Source organism: Gymnoscopelus microlampas (assembly GCF_963454915.1).
Source record: "Gymnoscopelus microlampas genome assembly, chromosome: 24".
In the NCBI taxonomy this organism is placed as follows: domain Eukaryota; kingdom Metazoa; phylum Chordata; class Actinopteri; order Myctophiformes; family Myctophidae; genus Gymnoscopelus; species Gymnoscopelus microlampas.
In genome coordinates this window covers 10626186-10641699 of record NC_139961.1, presented here as the reverse complement: position 1 = coordinate 10641699, position 15514 = coordinate 10626186, and the positions used below count along the sequence as shown (strand labels likewise).

The 15514-nt window shown below is 41.8% G+C and overlaps 1 protein-coding gene across 1 annotated transcript in view; it reads right to left on the bottom strand.

Annotated features, from left to right (window-relative positions):
- LOC311040540 (inactive dipeptidyl peptidase 10-like) overlaps positions 1-15514 on the bottom strand; it is a gene marked incomplete at both ends in the record, with an annotated part of 104540 nt that overhangs the window by 21853 nt on the left and 67173 nt on the right. Inside the window, 9 exons of the mRNA XM_084050871.1 lie at positions 1-54; positions 1612-1659; positions 2258-2334; positions 2961-3068; positions 4254-4292; positions 7288-7411; positions 7852-7949; positions 9569-9723; positions 12148-12268. The exon at positions 1-54 is cut by the window's left edge and continues 65 nt beyond it. Coding sequence (XP_083906997.1) covers positions 1-54; positions 1612-1659; positions 2258-2334; positions 2961-3068; positions 4254-4292; positions 7288-7411; positions 7852-7949; positions 9569-9723; positions 12148-12268 — 824 coding nt within the window. The remainder of the gene's footprint in view (positions 55-1611; positions 1660-2257; positions 2335-2960; positions 3069-4253; positions 4293-7287; positions 7412-7851; positions 7950-9568; positions 9724-12147; positions 12269-15514) is intronic.

Below are 15514 nucleotides of genomic sequence, written 5' to 3'. Positions count from 1 at the left end.
TCACTCAGCACACAGGTCACACACTGCCGTGGAAACTGGCCCAGGGTCAGCACACTGTCAGAATAAAAGGGGGGGGGGGTACAGAGGATACAAGCTAGAACACATACTGCACACAACAGATCATACAGTATACTGATGCACGCGCTATTTCAATGTACAGTTGGGAGGTGCATCAGACACAGTGTGGACGGCATGGAGCACCCTTGCCCTCTCAAAGGCCTCGTTCAAATGTGCTTTTTGGTTAGTCTTCACTTCACTCTATCAGTAGTATACGAGTATTACCAGTCACTCGAGCACAGACAGCACAAGGCACAGCAAGTAGGCTACCCAGTACATTTTGATGCTGTGTGCAAGTGGAAAGTTTAGCCTAAAATGGCCAAAATGGCAAAAATGTCCATGGCAATCCAGCCAGCTCCCTTTGGAAACCAAGTGTTGGAGGGAGAGATGGGCATACTGACCACCATCCTTTTAAATCATCGTAGCACTATACAGCACCACTTTGTCGTAAAACTTGGTGAACCTGACTAATAGTGAAAATAGCTGTGACGAGTTGTGAGCGTGTAGATCAGCCATTTTATTTACTTTTGAAAAAGGTTTGAAAATGTACCCAAGGGCCATCAGGGTTAATGTGGTTTGAACCTTGCCTCTAGTGGGGCTAAAGAAGTGACACATTGCATCAACAAGAGTGTCATATTCTAACTATTGATCTACACAGGTCTACATGATCCTTCATAACACACAGAGCTGTAACAATAACATAAGTTCACATTTCATGTGGTGGCGATGAGTACCAGAGAAAAGCCATTTGACACCCATGTGTGTAGGTCCTATTTAAGCCCAGGTAACATCCCCTCCTCTCAGACAGTTTATATCGTCTTTTTAAGTTTGTTTTTATTCATGAATGAATGCCATATTTTTCATATGACAGTGTTATGCAAAAGGTAGCTCTAATGAGCAATGATATGAAACATCTTCCAGATGTTACAGAGAACCCAAGCATTCGTCAACTTGTTGACATGCGATGGTTTCAGCTTTAAGCTCCTTGCATAAATTATACAGCCGAGTCCCATTGTCATTTACTATCTATGTTTTTTTTTTGTGGTATTCACGTTTAGGTGAACGACATCCCTATACGAAGTCCCTATATATATAAAAAACATTTTAAAAATGCCATGCTACACTAAATGCCATAATACACTGATGTAGTGTCACACAGAAGTAGCAAAAACTGCCGATCTACAACCTCACAACAAGTGTGACGTGTTGTGAGCTTGGAGATACTTTTTTTTTTTCATTTAATAAATGAAAAATTATCAACAAGAGCGTGTGACTAAATAATAGCTACATTGGATCCATTGAAACACCGTTTTGGCGATACGAAACGACATGTCTCTGTCGGGGGGGGGGGGGACAGTTACTTTTTAGGATTACAAATTCAAAAACATCAAAAGTAGCAGATCTACCAGCTCGAAACGAGGCGAGAACTGTAGATCTGCTACTTTTGATGCTTTTGTGTGACGCTCAAGTAGGGCGTTTTTTACGAAAAAACACAAAAAGTTAAAATAATGGAGTTAAGCTGTTTCTGCCCCGACAGCAACGATGTAATGTTACCTGTAGAGATGTCTCTGTTGAGGAGAGTTCTCTGTGCTCATGAAGTATCTGTGTGGAGGAGAGCAGAGCGGAGGAGAAGTAGGACAAGGTCAAACAAGGATTTGACCAAGAGAAATGTTCTGTATGTCTTCATGCAACATGGAACCCAATCGACCAACCCACCCACTCCCCCCTTAGTGTTTTATAACTGGCACATAGCTGTATCCATTTACAACTTATTTTATCCAAGATCAATTAAGAAAATAAATACGACATGAGACAATGAAAGTCTCAGTCATTTTGATCCCAACTGTTGCATTGTTTGCACTTTTTCCCCCCAAAAAATAAAAGACTAGGGTTATTTTCACAATTTGTCATATGATGAAGGATATACAGGTAGGACTTGCGCCGTAAAGCCCTATATCATTTGTTGTGCGATGAATGGCGAAAGTAGCCGATCGACAAGCTCACAACACGTTGCATCGAGATGCGTTGTGAGATTGTAGATGTTAGCGATTTTTGCTATTAAAACTAAATGCTTAGAGATTTCGCACATTTATTATACTTGGAAAACTTGGCCAAAATAAGGTTGACAAATAAATAAATATTACATGTTCATACTTATATATTTTTTATAATTTCTATGACAGACAGAATTGAGTCTCACAGGAGGTGGTTGATCTCGTCGTAGGATATGATCTCTGTCACCTCCCAGTCGCCTGACGTTAAGTGACGCACTTCATTCTGACCACACACACACACACACACACACACACACACACACACACACACACACACACACACACACACACACACACACACACACACACACACAGTGTTACAGTCTTTTCCCATTAAAAGTTATTTTATACTTCTAGCCCGCATGTGTTGTAATGAACTGGATTAAATCGCCTAAACTAACTAACCCACCCCGAAATAGCCGATCTGCAAGCTCACAACGTGTCGTGTCGCGATCCGTTGTGAGCTTGTAGATCTGATCATCTTTTTTGCTATTTTAGAAAAAGTTAGAAAGTGAAAGTAAAAGTGTGTCTGTGGCTTTTATAAGCCACAAAATAGTATTAAAAAGAGCTTGTGACAAACAAGTAATTGTGTTGGACAGACGGTTTCCACCTGACAGCAACAATATGCAGTATTAAAAGTTCTTTCATTGTTTCTTTTTCTCTTCACTTGTGTGTTAAAATCAATAATAAAATATTGAGTTTCAACCAAGAGCAGCTGTGGTTTCTCAGCTGTGAACAAAAACATCCCCCACCATGCACCTCTCTTTGCTCTTGTACTGTAAGTCTAACTTTGGCTTCAAGAAAAAAAACGTAGACGTTAAAAACTGAGAGAAGGGGGTAATTTGTCACCTTCTTGGTGATCATGGTGATGTGGTGAAAGTCACCCTGACCTCCTTGTCGCACCGGCACTGTCAGGAAGAACCTGCTCCCATCTCCGGAGAAAACAGGAGCCTGGCTCTGGAGAGAGAGAGAGAGAGAGAGAGAGAGGGGGGGAGAGAGATAAAGAGAAAGAGAGAGAGAGACAGAGACAGACAGACAGAGGTGCTTTACAGGTGACATACTTTTTGCATGGATGAGTTTTTCAGTCGGGCTCCAAAGGCTCTGTGTGTGTGTGTGTGTGTGTGTGTGTGTGTGTGTGTGTGTGTGTGTGTGTGTGTGTGTGTGTGTGTGTGTGTGTGTGTGTGTGTGTGTGTGTGTGTGTGTGTGTGTGTGTGTGTGTGAGGATAATACTGTAGACAGATTGTAGCATGATAATGTTCTGGCGGACGTTTTCTTTTTTGGGGGTGGAGGGACAAAAAAAAGTCTGGAATGAAATGTGAAAATGTTGAAGCTCCACAGTCCATTTCATGCTTCCATGAGTTCAATACTAAACCCTATTTTTGTTGTTGATTTGTGTTCATATGCTGTCCTAGAACAATGTTTGGCTTGGTTGCCCAAAGTTGCCATTTGGGGAACTTGTGTAATTTGCATAATCCAAGATGGCCACTGAACGCCATGGTGGAAATTACATTTTTGACCTTGTGTAATACCTCTTTTTGGGGGGTTTTCATATGCGTAGAATCCATGTCTGATGTTATTTTTTTTTTTTTTTTTCAGGTAAATCTCACCTCTCAATCTCAAAACCACTAGAACAATTTGGTTCTCTGTCTGTCTGTCTGTCTGTCTGTCTGTCTGTCTGTCTTTCTCGCTCTGACAAATGAAAATAAGGTAGTCCAAAAAAAAAAAGAGTCCAGAATGTACTTAAAGTACCAAAAGTAAAAGTACTAAAATGTTTGAAAATAGCAGATCTACAAGCTCACAACGCGTCGCGATGCGACGTGTTGTGAGCTTGTAGATCTGCTATTTTCAAATAGCCTATGTATAAAATAGGGCTGAAGTGGTTAAACTATGTTTCATAATATCATAATTCATATCTGAAAAGTAACTAGTAACTAATGTTTTCAAATAATTGTAGTGGAGTAAAAAATACAATATTTCCCTCTGAGATGTAGTGGAGTAGAAGTAAAAGTACTGAAAATTGGAAATACTCCAGTAAAGTAAAAGTACCTCAAAATTGTACTTACAGTAAGTACCGTACTTGAGTAAATGTACTTACAGTACACCACTGGTTGACACCAGAATGAACAGATGTGTATTCCGTACCTGCTTGGAGAGCCAGGTGTCTGAGGTCTCCTCGTGTCTCTGGAACAAACAACACATTATGTTGTTGTCACCATTTCACCGGAATCACTCAATTCTGACATCCAACACACACACACACACGCACGCACACACACACACACACACACACACACACACACACACACACACACACACACACACACACACACACACACACACACACACACACACACACACACACACACACACACACACACACACACACACACACACACACACACACACACACACACACACACACACACACACACACACACACACTCAACTGACACATGCTTACTATTCTTAACGGAACAAATTAGGAAAGAGGTTGATAGTGGGAAGCTGTGTGGAATGGTACTACTGGACTTACGGAGAGCATTCGACACGGTGAACCACAGTAGACTTCTCAACAAGCTTGAGGCCCTGGGGGCAGACAGGGCAGCATGCAAATGGTTTCAATCCTACCTAACGGACCGCGAACAGAGGGTAGAGGTAAATGGTATTTTGTCAGATTCAAGCTTCATGAAATGTGGTGTTCCACAGGGAAGCATTCTAGGCCCAGCACTGTTTTTGGTATACGTGAATGATATGACAGACGCCTGTAACTGTTCTTGTATGCTGATGATTCTGCTCTGCTTGTGGAAATAATCTATGATTATGAAAGATAATTGTGGATTATTATTAATGATATAGTAATGTACTTTGTCATCTGTCCTGTTGGAGAATACATGTCCCTTTAAGTTGAGTCTAGCAGGCCAGACCCCCTGGTGAGGTAGCTGCTTCAAAGGGCCCCTTGCATACCAAGCGGGGGAAGGTTGTGAGATAAGAAACAATAGGTGGACAGGGCAGAAGGCCAGAGCTAGCCGGCCCTTGTGTGATGTGTAACAAGAGACAGGACCAAGCGCAAAGCCTTGTGGGTAACCAGAACGTCCTGTTGCTTAAAGATCTGCCCTAAAGGCGGACCTTATGTGTAAAGTTGATATAATAGCTTGTCTTGGGAGAAAGCTTTTAGATTCGATTGCTGTGCCAGGGGAATGGAACCTGGTACAGTTTAGCTAACAACTTGGCGAGAGAATGGATGGACTAAAGTAAGTGAGAATTAACTATGTAACGATTATAACTCTGATGTGTTCATAATGGGATGAGGATTCACGTCATTCAATATTGTTGTTCTCTGTGTTTTGTTTTCTTACAGGTTTAATAACCTAACCGGTCTGTCTAAGTGATGTAAAATGGTGCATTTATATAGCACTTCTATCCGAAGCGCTTTACATTGATTGTGCCATTAACCCATTCACACACACATTCATACACCGATGGCGGAGGAAACCATGCAAGGCACCAACCTGCTCATCGGGAGCAATTAGGGGTTCAGCGTCTTGCTCAAGGACACTTCGACACTAACTCTAGGGGAGCGCCCCAGCCCGGGATCGAACTGGGAACCTTGCGGTTTTCCAGTTCACTCTACCCGGCCACTCTACCCCTGAGCCACTGTCGCCCCAGACAGTGCCTGTAACTAACGTCTGTTTATACCTAGCCTGACGCTGACTTAATGAACCAGCGCCAGGTCTATCTGTAACTGACCATGTAACTTATGTATTCGATTTATGTATTATGTGTGATTTAGTGAATAAATATCTAAAAGACAACTGATTTGAGTGATTAGCTTAGAACACCAACCTCTCTCGAACCCTTTCAATGGGTCTAGCGATTGTAGCTTAGCTGCATCAAACGCAGAAAGTGCGATTTGCTACAAAATTGAACACTGCTGATGTCCCATAAGGAACAATCCACACTGGAGAGTTCCCTGAGTGAGGAATTGACAAAGGTTAATTCCTGGCTTATAGATAATAAGTTATCTTTACACACAGGGAAGTCGGAATCTATTCTATTTGGTTCTAAAATCAAATTAGGAAAGAGCCCTGATTTCAAGGTCAAATTAAATTCTGACTTCATTGAAGCTAAATCATCGGTGAAATACCTGGGTTGTATCTTGGAGGGTAACCTAGATGGCCGAAATATGGCCAGCAAGGTACTGAGCAAAGTCTCCGGACTGACTAAATTTCTGGCAAGGACAGCAAGGTACTTGGATAGGGAGACAAAACAGGTGGTAGCCAATTCTCTTATTATGTGCCATTTTGATTTCGCTTGTACATCTTGGTTCGAGGGCTTATTGAAATCCCTCAAAACAAAGCTACAGTCAGCTCAGAATAGACTGATCAGGGTCATACTCGGGTTAGGACCCAGATCCCATATAGGTAGGAACCAGTTTAGAGAACTCAACTGGTTCCCAGTAGAATCCAGGGTAATCATGGCCAGATTGACCATGGTTCATAAGATAATATATGGAGAGGTCCCCATATTTTTAAAGACATGTCTTACTCAGAGAAGTGAAGTACACAATTTTTTCACCAGAGCCAGTGTAGCAGATGTGAGCCTTCCGGCTTTTAAAAGTAAAGTGGGCAGGGAATCATTTACTTATATAGGAGCCACACAGTGGAATGACCTCGAAAACAGTGTCAAACTGACAACAAATCTGAGGACTTTTAAATACAAAACTAAATCATGTCTATTAGAAAAGGTTCCCCTATAGAGGGTCTTTAGACTAGGAAAGATAAGGTAGCACTTGTTTGTGTACTGTGTATGTTACTTGTGTTCTTGTATTGTTTGTATGTAAGTACAGTGAATGTTACTTGTGTTTTGTATTGTTGTGTAATGTGTACTGTGTCTGTACTGTGTATGTCACTTGTGTCTATGTAGCGTTACGTTAGTTACATGTGTTGTATTGTAAAGTATTTTTAACGTATTGATTGTTAATTGTAAGAGGACCTCAACGGAAATAAGTCTCAGGACTTTCTTGTGTTATCCTCGAACTGCGGTGACCATGTGGTGATGGCTTTTCAAATAAATCAAATCAAATCAAAAAAACACACACACACACACACACACACACACACACACACACACACACGCACGCACGCATGCACGCACACACACGCACGCACGCACACACCTGAATACAAGCTCCAGTGGTGGCCTCACAAAGCGTCAGCACTGAAGCATTCTGGGACCTGTTGAGCCATCGTACCGCCAAGTGAGAGCTGCTCGCCCACTTTACCATCACCACATAGAAGTCACTGGGAGACAGACAGACAGACAGACAGACAGACAGACAGACAGACAGACAGACAGACAGACAGACAGACAGACAGACAGACGGAAGGAGAGATAAAGAGGGAGAGAGAAAGAGACAGAAAAACACAGAGACATTGATTGATTGTTCGATTGTCTGACTTGATTATATATCATTGTTGTTGTTCCCCACTATTCTGTTCTCTATGAATAATTGCTGTGTGTGTGTGTGTGTGTGTGTGTGTGTGTGTGTGTGTGTGTGTGTGTGTGTGTGTGTGTGTGTGTGTGTGTGTGTGTGTGTGTGTGTGTGTGTGTGTGTGTTTGCCTGTGTTTGTGCGTGTGTGTGTGTGAGCGAGCGGACTTGCGTGCGTGCGTGTTTTGTTGTGTTAAAAATAAAGCATTCTAAAGCGTGCTGTGCAGCCATGCACAGGTGTGACTGAGTCACCTGAATGTAAAGTGGTGAGGGGGCGCCAGGTCCTGGGAGTGTGTGACTCCAAACAGGTTGACCACTGACAGCCTCACCGTGGGGTTGGTCTGACCCGCCTGAAAACAGAGACGCGCCCCACAGGAAGGTCGCACAGTCAAAGTCACAGCATACATTCTAACACTCCAGTTAAAACCCATTAAGACCGGGAAAGCATCATCGTGTCATTTTAGATGTTAGCTAGATACAAGTAAGACGCGCGAACGCGGGAAGCGAACGCAGCTTGAAAATAACAATAAGAAGAATAGAAAGGAGATGTACAAGCTCGCTAAAATAGCAGATGTACAAGCTCGCTAAAATAGCAGATGTAAAGTGTTTTTAACACGAATCTTCTCTTCTGGGGGTCCCTGGTACAAAACATTTTCAGATGGGGGCGGGGTCCACCGTCAAATATATATCATTATGGGGGTCTGATTTAGAAGGTATTCGTATAGGCTCAAATGCCACCAGGTCTTAATGGGTTAAGGGAACACCAAGAATTTCACTCTGAGCACACAGTAGGTTTTCAACCTTTTCTGGTTTCGGTTTATCATCTGCATCTCAAAGATAGCTTACAGGCTGGGAACGTGCACGCACGCACGCACGCACGCACGCACGCACGCACGCACACACACACACACACACACACACACACACACACACACACACACACACACACACACACACACACACACACACACACACACACACACACACACACACACACACACACACACACACACACACACACACACACGAAACGGGCAGTGTAATCGGAGCAAAGAATAACAAACAAAAAACCAGACTAAAAATAGTTTTTCTTCATTCTCCCTTTTGTAAAGATATCCTGTACTCAGCGAGTCACCCATCCGACACGGCTCTGGAGGACTGAGTGAGTCACTGGATAATTTGCACAAAGTGTTTGCATTGCAAATACGTATATATACCCGCTATTAGAACTGATGAGGAAGGCAAGATCAGTTTGTTTTTATCAAAGTCCTTCAATGAATTACAGGCCAACCTATAACTGGATCACCTAATCTCCTTACTTGATTTTAGGAGGCCGATAATGGATATAATAATGCCACATGTCTATGTCCAACTCAAGTTTTTTAACCTATTACGACCTGAGGCCGATTATACAAATGCCTTCTAAATCAGTATAGTTATATCAAACCTTTTCGTGCCAATGACCCCCAAAATGATATATATTTGGCCGCGGACCCCCATCTGAAAACACTTTGTGCCAGGGACCCCCAGAAGAGAAAATTTGTGTTAAATAATTCAAATTATTCAACGTATTTCTTCAAAAAAATCTACACGCATGGCACGAAGTGACGTGCTGTGAGCTTGTATATCTGTTATTTGTTAATAGCCAAAGCTAGAATAAAACATTTTACAGATCCTTTCCCAGTTTTAATGGGTTAAAGTGCACACTGTGGTACAAAATCGAGGTTAGATTATTTTATATGGATTTGATCTTCTTTGGTAATATACTTGTTGCACGTTTCTGTGTAGTTTCTTTTTGTGCAGTCTTACTATGGGGTATGGGTACTGTAGTCCTTTGGGGTAGTCTTACCATGGGGTATGGGTACTGTAGTCCTTCGGGGTAGTCTTACCATGGGGTATGGGTATTGTAGTCCTTTGGGGTAGTCTTACCATGGGGTATGGGTACTGTAGTCCTTTGGGGCAGTCTTACCATGGGGTATGGGTATTGTAGTCCTTTGGGGTAGGTGCTGCCAGTGAACTGGGGCAGAGCCATGTTGGGCACCAGGGAGTCGTTGATGGCGAGGTAGGCCAGTCTGTCCCCGTCAGGAGACCACCAGTGGGCCAGGTGGGAGTGCAGGATCTCCTCTAAGTATCAATACACAAACAAGCAATTTAATCTGATTTAATTTGAGAGAAAAAAACTCCATCCACAGCCTTACTACTAAAAGAAAGATCCTCCCTCAGCCTTCACTAATACTATTTACTACTTACTATTAACAGAAGCTTCTACCTCTTCTCTTAGCTCCTGCACAGACAAATCGTTGAACTTTGGTAGAATCTTGTGTTGTATAGCTATTCGGCCATGACATACGTCCAAATATGTGCTTTGACTGCATGTGTTTGTGTGCTAAAAGTGTGATTTTAAGACCTTTTTCACCATGCACCCTAACCAGCTCAGTGGTGACTCTAACCGCAAGTGTCCCTGTGACATATACTAGAGCAGTGGTTCTCAAACATTTTTGGCTCAGGGCATCCCTGTTAATAACCTTTTCATCCATGGCACCCCTGAATTACATTTACTTTACAGCACCTTACATTTATGTCAAATATGTCAAGCTTTCCCTCTAAGATACAATGTCAGGAGGAGGAAAACTTGAGAAAATATCTGTTTCCATTCGGACAGATTGAAAATAACCCTATTCTGGAGGGATACATTCACCAAAAAATGCCGATCTACAAGCTCACAACGCGTCACAACGTGACGCGTTGTGAGTTTGGTGAAGAAAATTGTTGTACTGTAAGCTGAAAAAGATTGCACCAAGTACAGTGCATCTCAGGTCCGTTTCACAAAGTTTAGAGGGTCTAAGTGGTTAAACTGAAGTGATATTTATACATTACAAATATTATGAAAGTATTCTGAGGCACCCCTGCACTCTAGGGTGTGAGAAACCCTGTACTAGAGTCATGTCCAGGGGGTGAACTTGTACATCAAGCCGCCTGACGCTACAGTAACAGGAGATAGGCTGAGATAGGCTTACTTCACCACACATTGAGAGTGAACGAGCCAGTGGTGTAACGAGCCAACAGTGGGCTCCGACCAAGGGGCAAGGCTGAGATATTTACGATGAGGCCGACAAAATGGCCAGAGTGGCGCTGTTTTACCCTGCGCCGACCTGTGAGTTCAGAAAGAATTTATTTTAGCGCAAGTGAATGGGTTTTTTGACAAACTTTAGACTAGATTTTCTTACTGTAATAAAAATTGTCATAAATTCTATATGCTTCCAGTCGCTAGTTTAAAGTCTCCTTTCAATCATCAGGATATGCGTTTTGCTAAATTATGGTTCTATTTATTATAAAATTGACGATAAAGTAGGCTATTCTCTAGGAGGGGCGGGATGATTTGATTGACACGCTACACAACCAATAGCATTCATTCCCCGCCCCCCGCTCTTGATTGACAAGTTACCCAACCAATAATGGTCTGAACTCATTCTGACGCGTATTGAAAGATGGCGGACCTACAGTCTTGCAGCAAAGGCGTCATTTTCGGTCTGTAGAAAGCAGCGGAGGGGGTTTGTCCATCTCATTTATACAGTCTATGGCTCCGACTCGGGATGGTCAACGCGGGCCCTCCACGTTATTAGCCTACCCTCTCCACTAGAGCTGTTGGGGGGCCCCCCCAGGTGCTAGCAGCAGTCACAGGGCTCCGCCAAACTTCGGTCAACTCAACTGTCATTGCATTTTACCGACAGCACGGGTGGTGGGCCCCAAATGACTCTGGGCCACAACGCAACTGCGTTGTCCGCGTCACGGTAGTTAAGCCCCTGGAGTGAATGGAATCACTACTTTCGTTTCCTCGATCACAGAGCACAAATGGACAATGTTTAGACTTACAGTACATCATGGTCAGGTAGCTAGTGTTGATTTCGTCGACTAAAACTATGACTGAAAATGTTTGTCGACTGCCTTTTTTCACTGACAAAAACTAAATAAAAACTAAATAAAGACTAAGCTACGATGACTAAAACTAAGACTAAATATACTGACATTTTTGTCAGCAAATAAAAACTAGACTAAAATGTTATAGAGGGACTAGTGGAGAAGAGATCCAGTAGAACTAAAAGACAAGTCATTTTATGGTTGGAATGCGCTCGGGTGTTACGCTCTGAAAATAGCAGATCTACAAGCTCACAACGCGTCGCGCTGCGACGCGTTGTGAGCTTGTAGATCGGCTATTTTCAGCATAAAACCAAGTGTAAAATCAGCCATTAGGACCCCACCAAGGCATCGCCACAATACATTTTAGTCGACTAAATCAACTGTAGTTTTAGTCGATTATAATCTGATGATATTTAGTCGACTAAAACTAGACAAAAACTAAAAAATATATAGCAGAAAGCAGACTAAATCTAAACACCATTTTATTCAAAAGACTATGACTAAAACTAAATCAAAATTTGCTGTCAAAATCAACACTGCAGGTAGCTACTCTATACAACCAAGGGTACCACCAAATCACCAAATCGTTAAATGAACACTTGAGAAATGGATCGACACTGTTGTGCTAACCTTCATACAGCCAGTCAGCCATCCCGTTGAAGATGACCCCCTCCATGCCCGAAGAGGTGATCCTCAGAGACTTGCTCCTGACGTCCGACTGGTAGTAGATGTTGTTCTCAAAGATGTAGACCTGACAGAGAACGAGGCGACAGCACACAAGAATTATTCATTTAACCACTTAACCCTAATATACTTCATTGACTGGGGTCCCCCGGGGGTCCACGCCTGGTTCCCTCCTTTTCTCTCTCTACACCGCAATCTCTTCACTATATCTACAAGCTCATTTAGCGATTTATTATGACGTGCCCAGAATAGTCACACTAGCAGTGGTGGAAAAAGTCCGACATTTAATTAAGTAAAAGTATCAATACTGCAATATAGAAATACTCCGTTACAAGTAAAAGTCCGAAATTCAAAAATTCAAAAGTAAAAGTACAAAGATATTGGTATCATGTACTTAAAGTACCAAAAGTAAAAGTACTAAAATGTTTGAAAATAGTAGATCTACAAGCTCAAAACTCGTCGCATCGCGACACGTTTTGAGCTTGTAGAACTGCTATTGTCAAATAGCCTATGTATAAAATAGGGCTAAAGTGGTTAATGTATGTTTTATAATATAATAAATAATTTGTATCTGCAAAGTAACTAGTAGTAACTAAAGTTTTCAAATAATTGTAGTGGAGTAGAAGTAAAAGTACTGAAAATTGGAAATACTCCAGTAAAGTAAAAAATACCTCAAAATTGGACTTAAGTACAATACTTGAGTAAATGTACTTAGATACTTTACACTACTGGACGCTAGTGGTCATGTGGCTGAATATCGTTGTCGGGCAGAAATTAACGCCCTATACTTGATCACACCACAGCGTCACACAAAAGCATCAAAAGTAGCAGATTCACAAACGACGCTTTTCGAGCTTGTAGATCTCGTAGATTTTGGAATTTGAATCCTGAAAAGTAACAGTTTTGGACATATGAGGTTTCCACCTGACAGAGACGATATGATCCACAACGATACATTTTTACACTTTCAGGCATTAACATGGAGGAGTAAGTTCTGCAGATGCCATAATAACGCTGAAAATGCAAATTATACAGCAAGTCCAATCCAACAATCTGGCTTGAAATACGAGGCAAATCTTCCACTGATGGGAGAGAGGAGAGCCGGCAGGCATATAGTATAAACCAGAATGCATCACACCAGTTAGTATGGCATGGCAATAATTATGATGATCATTTCCTCATGTAATTAGTTGATGAATCAACTGAACGTGCAGAATGCAGAGAGATTCCTCTCAATTGGTAGGTTTTCCCTTTTGCTTAATATGACAAACCGAGAAGGAAATACTGATGTCGATATTATTATTTGATTGGTGGTTCTAGGTTTTCAAAGTGAATATCTTTGTAGAGCAATGCGTAGCATGGTAATGTAATAGGTCCTGTCTGTCTGTCTGCCTGTTATTGTTTTGTTTGTGATTTTCATTAAAGAGCCTGTTTAACAGGAAGTACCCCGCTTAATACATATTAATTTGGGGGTCCTTGACATTTTCTTTTTTTTCATTGACGTTTATTTATTCAGGGTAGACCGTTGAGAGCAAGCTCTCTTTTGTGAGGACGCCTGAGTACAACACAAATAGAAAGCAATAAACAGTGAAGTAAGATATAGTTAAATATAGAAGAACAATAAAAAAGATATAATAATAATACTACAGAGAATACAGAGAATACAACATGATGTAAGATCACAGTGGATATGCAAAACAGGTACACTCTTTACGCAATACCTTATCGAGAAGAACCTTAAAAGACTCTATGGAGATCAGACTATCCAGTTTCAGAGAGACCTGGAGTTTATTCCATTTATCAGGGGCATAAAATGAAAAGGCTGATTTTCCTTGTTCTCTATTCATTCGTGGAATTTTAAGAGAAATGTAAGCTTGTGAACGCGTGTGATATCCCGTAGGATTGGTGATTAAAAAAGAAGATAATCACAATGGGAGATTGTCACACAGAGCCTTATAAACAAATAAAACACAATGTTGTTCTCTACGAGTGGCAAGAGAAGGCCAACCTAGTTTTTCACATAAAGTACAGTGATGAGTATAAAAAACAGCTTAACTCATTGAGTGCCATTAGCGTGTTTCACGTGTTTTTACCACTATGGCGCTGGGTGCCAATGACGTGTTTAACGTGTTTTTGAAAAAATGTTTTTTGAAAAACATGTTCAGAACCCAAGATATCATCATCTGAAGATTTGCAGCTCCATCCACTCCTTGTTTAATGCACTATGGTACACTGCATCGAGAGGTTTTAGTATGGATAATGAGGTATGCATGTACAGAACATCTTGCATGTACAGAACATCTCCATAGTCAAACACAGACATAACTACAGCTTGAACAATCATCCTTCTGTTAGAAGCAAGCCTTATTTCCTTATATGGGAAACCAATTTTTCCCCCTAGCTTTCTTTTTAGTCGTTCAACATGAATCTTATAAGAAAGCTTCACGTCTAACCAAATGCCGAGGTATTTGTATGCTGTAACAAACTCAATTTGTTCACCATCAAGAGTATGTATGCCTAAAGAGGCACTTGTATTTAATGCTGTAAACAGCATACATTTAGTTTTGTTAGAATTTAAGACCAGCTTGAGATTTAATAGGGCATGCAAATGAAAGAAGCCCAAATAAGCAACTACACTTCAGAAACACGTCGCCCACAAGTCGCTTATAATAAGCGGACATGGCAACCCTGTTCAGAAGCGTGCACTGCTACATCCTGCTAATCCAGACCAAAATTGCCCTCAATCACGATTGGTGTAAAGGTCAGAATCAGGAACAGGTGGGCGGACAGATGTTTATGAAACTTAGCAGGAGCGATCACTACACTGAACTTGGCCTCGAAAAGGTTCAAGGTTAGAATCGAGAGACCATGGTACAAGAGATGCTGGTATATAAAACGCCGGTCCGCACCCCAGGGACATTATTGTAAATTGATTTGGTACGAATTTGATCCATAGTGTTAATTCATATACTGTAGCTGCAGCTCCATAATATCTCTCTCTCTCTCACACACACACACACACACACACACACACACACACACACACACACACACACACACACACACACACACACACACACACACACACACACACACACACACACACACACACACACACACACACAGTGTGGATTTTGGCAGCTAAGGACTTCATGCAAAGCAGTGGAACAATGGCATCACAGCGGGGGGAAACCTCAACAGGATAAAATGCCCACGGGAGTCAGTAGAAACAACATGAATTCATCAGGGGGGGGGGGGGAGGGGGGAGAGAGAGAGAGAGAATTAGGGTGGGAGTGGAGCAATAAACACATGC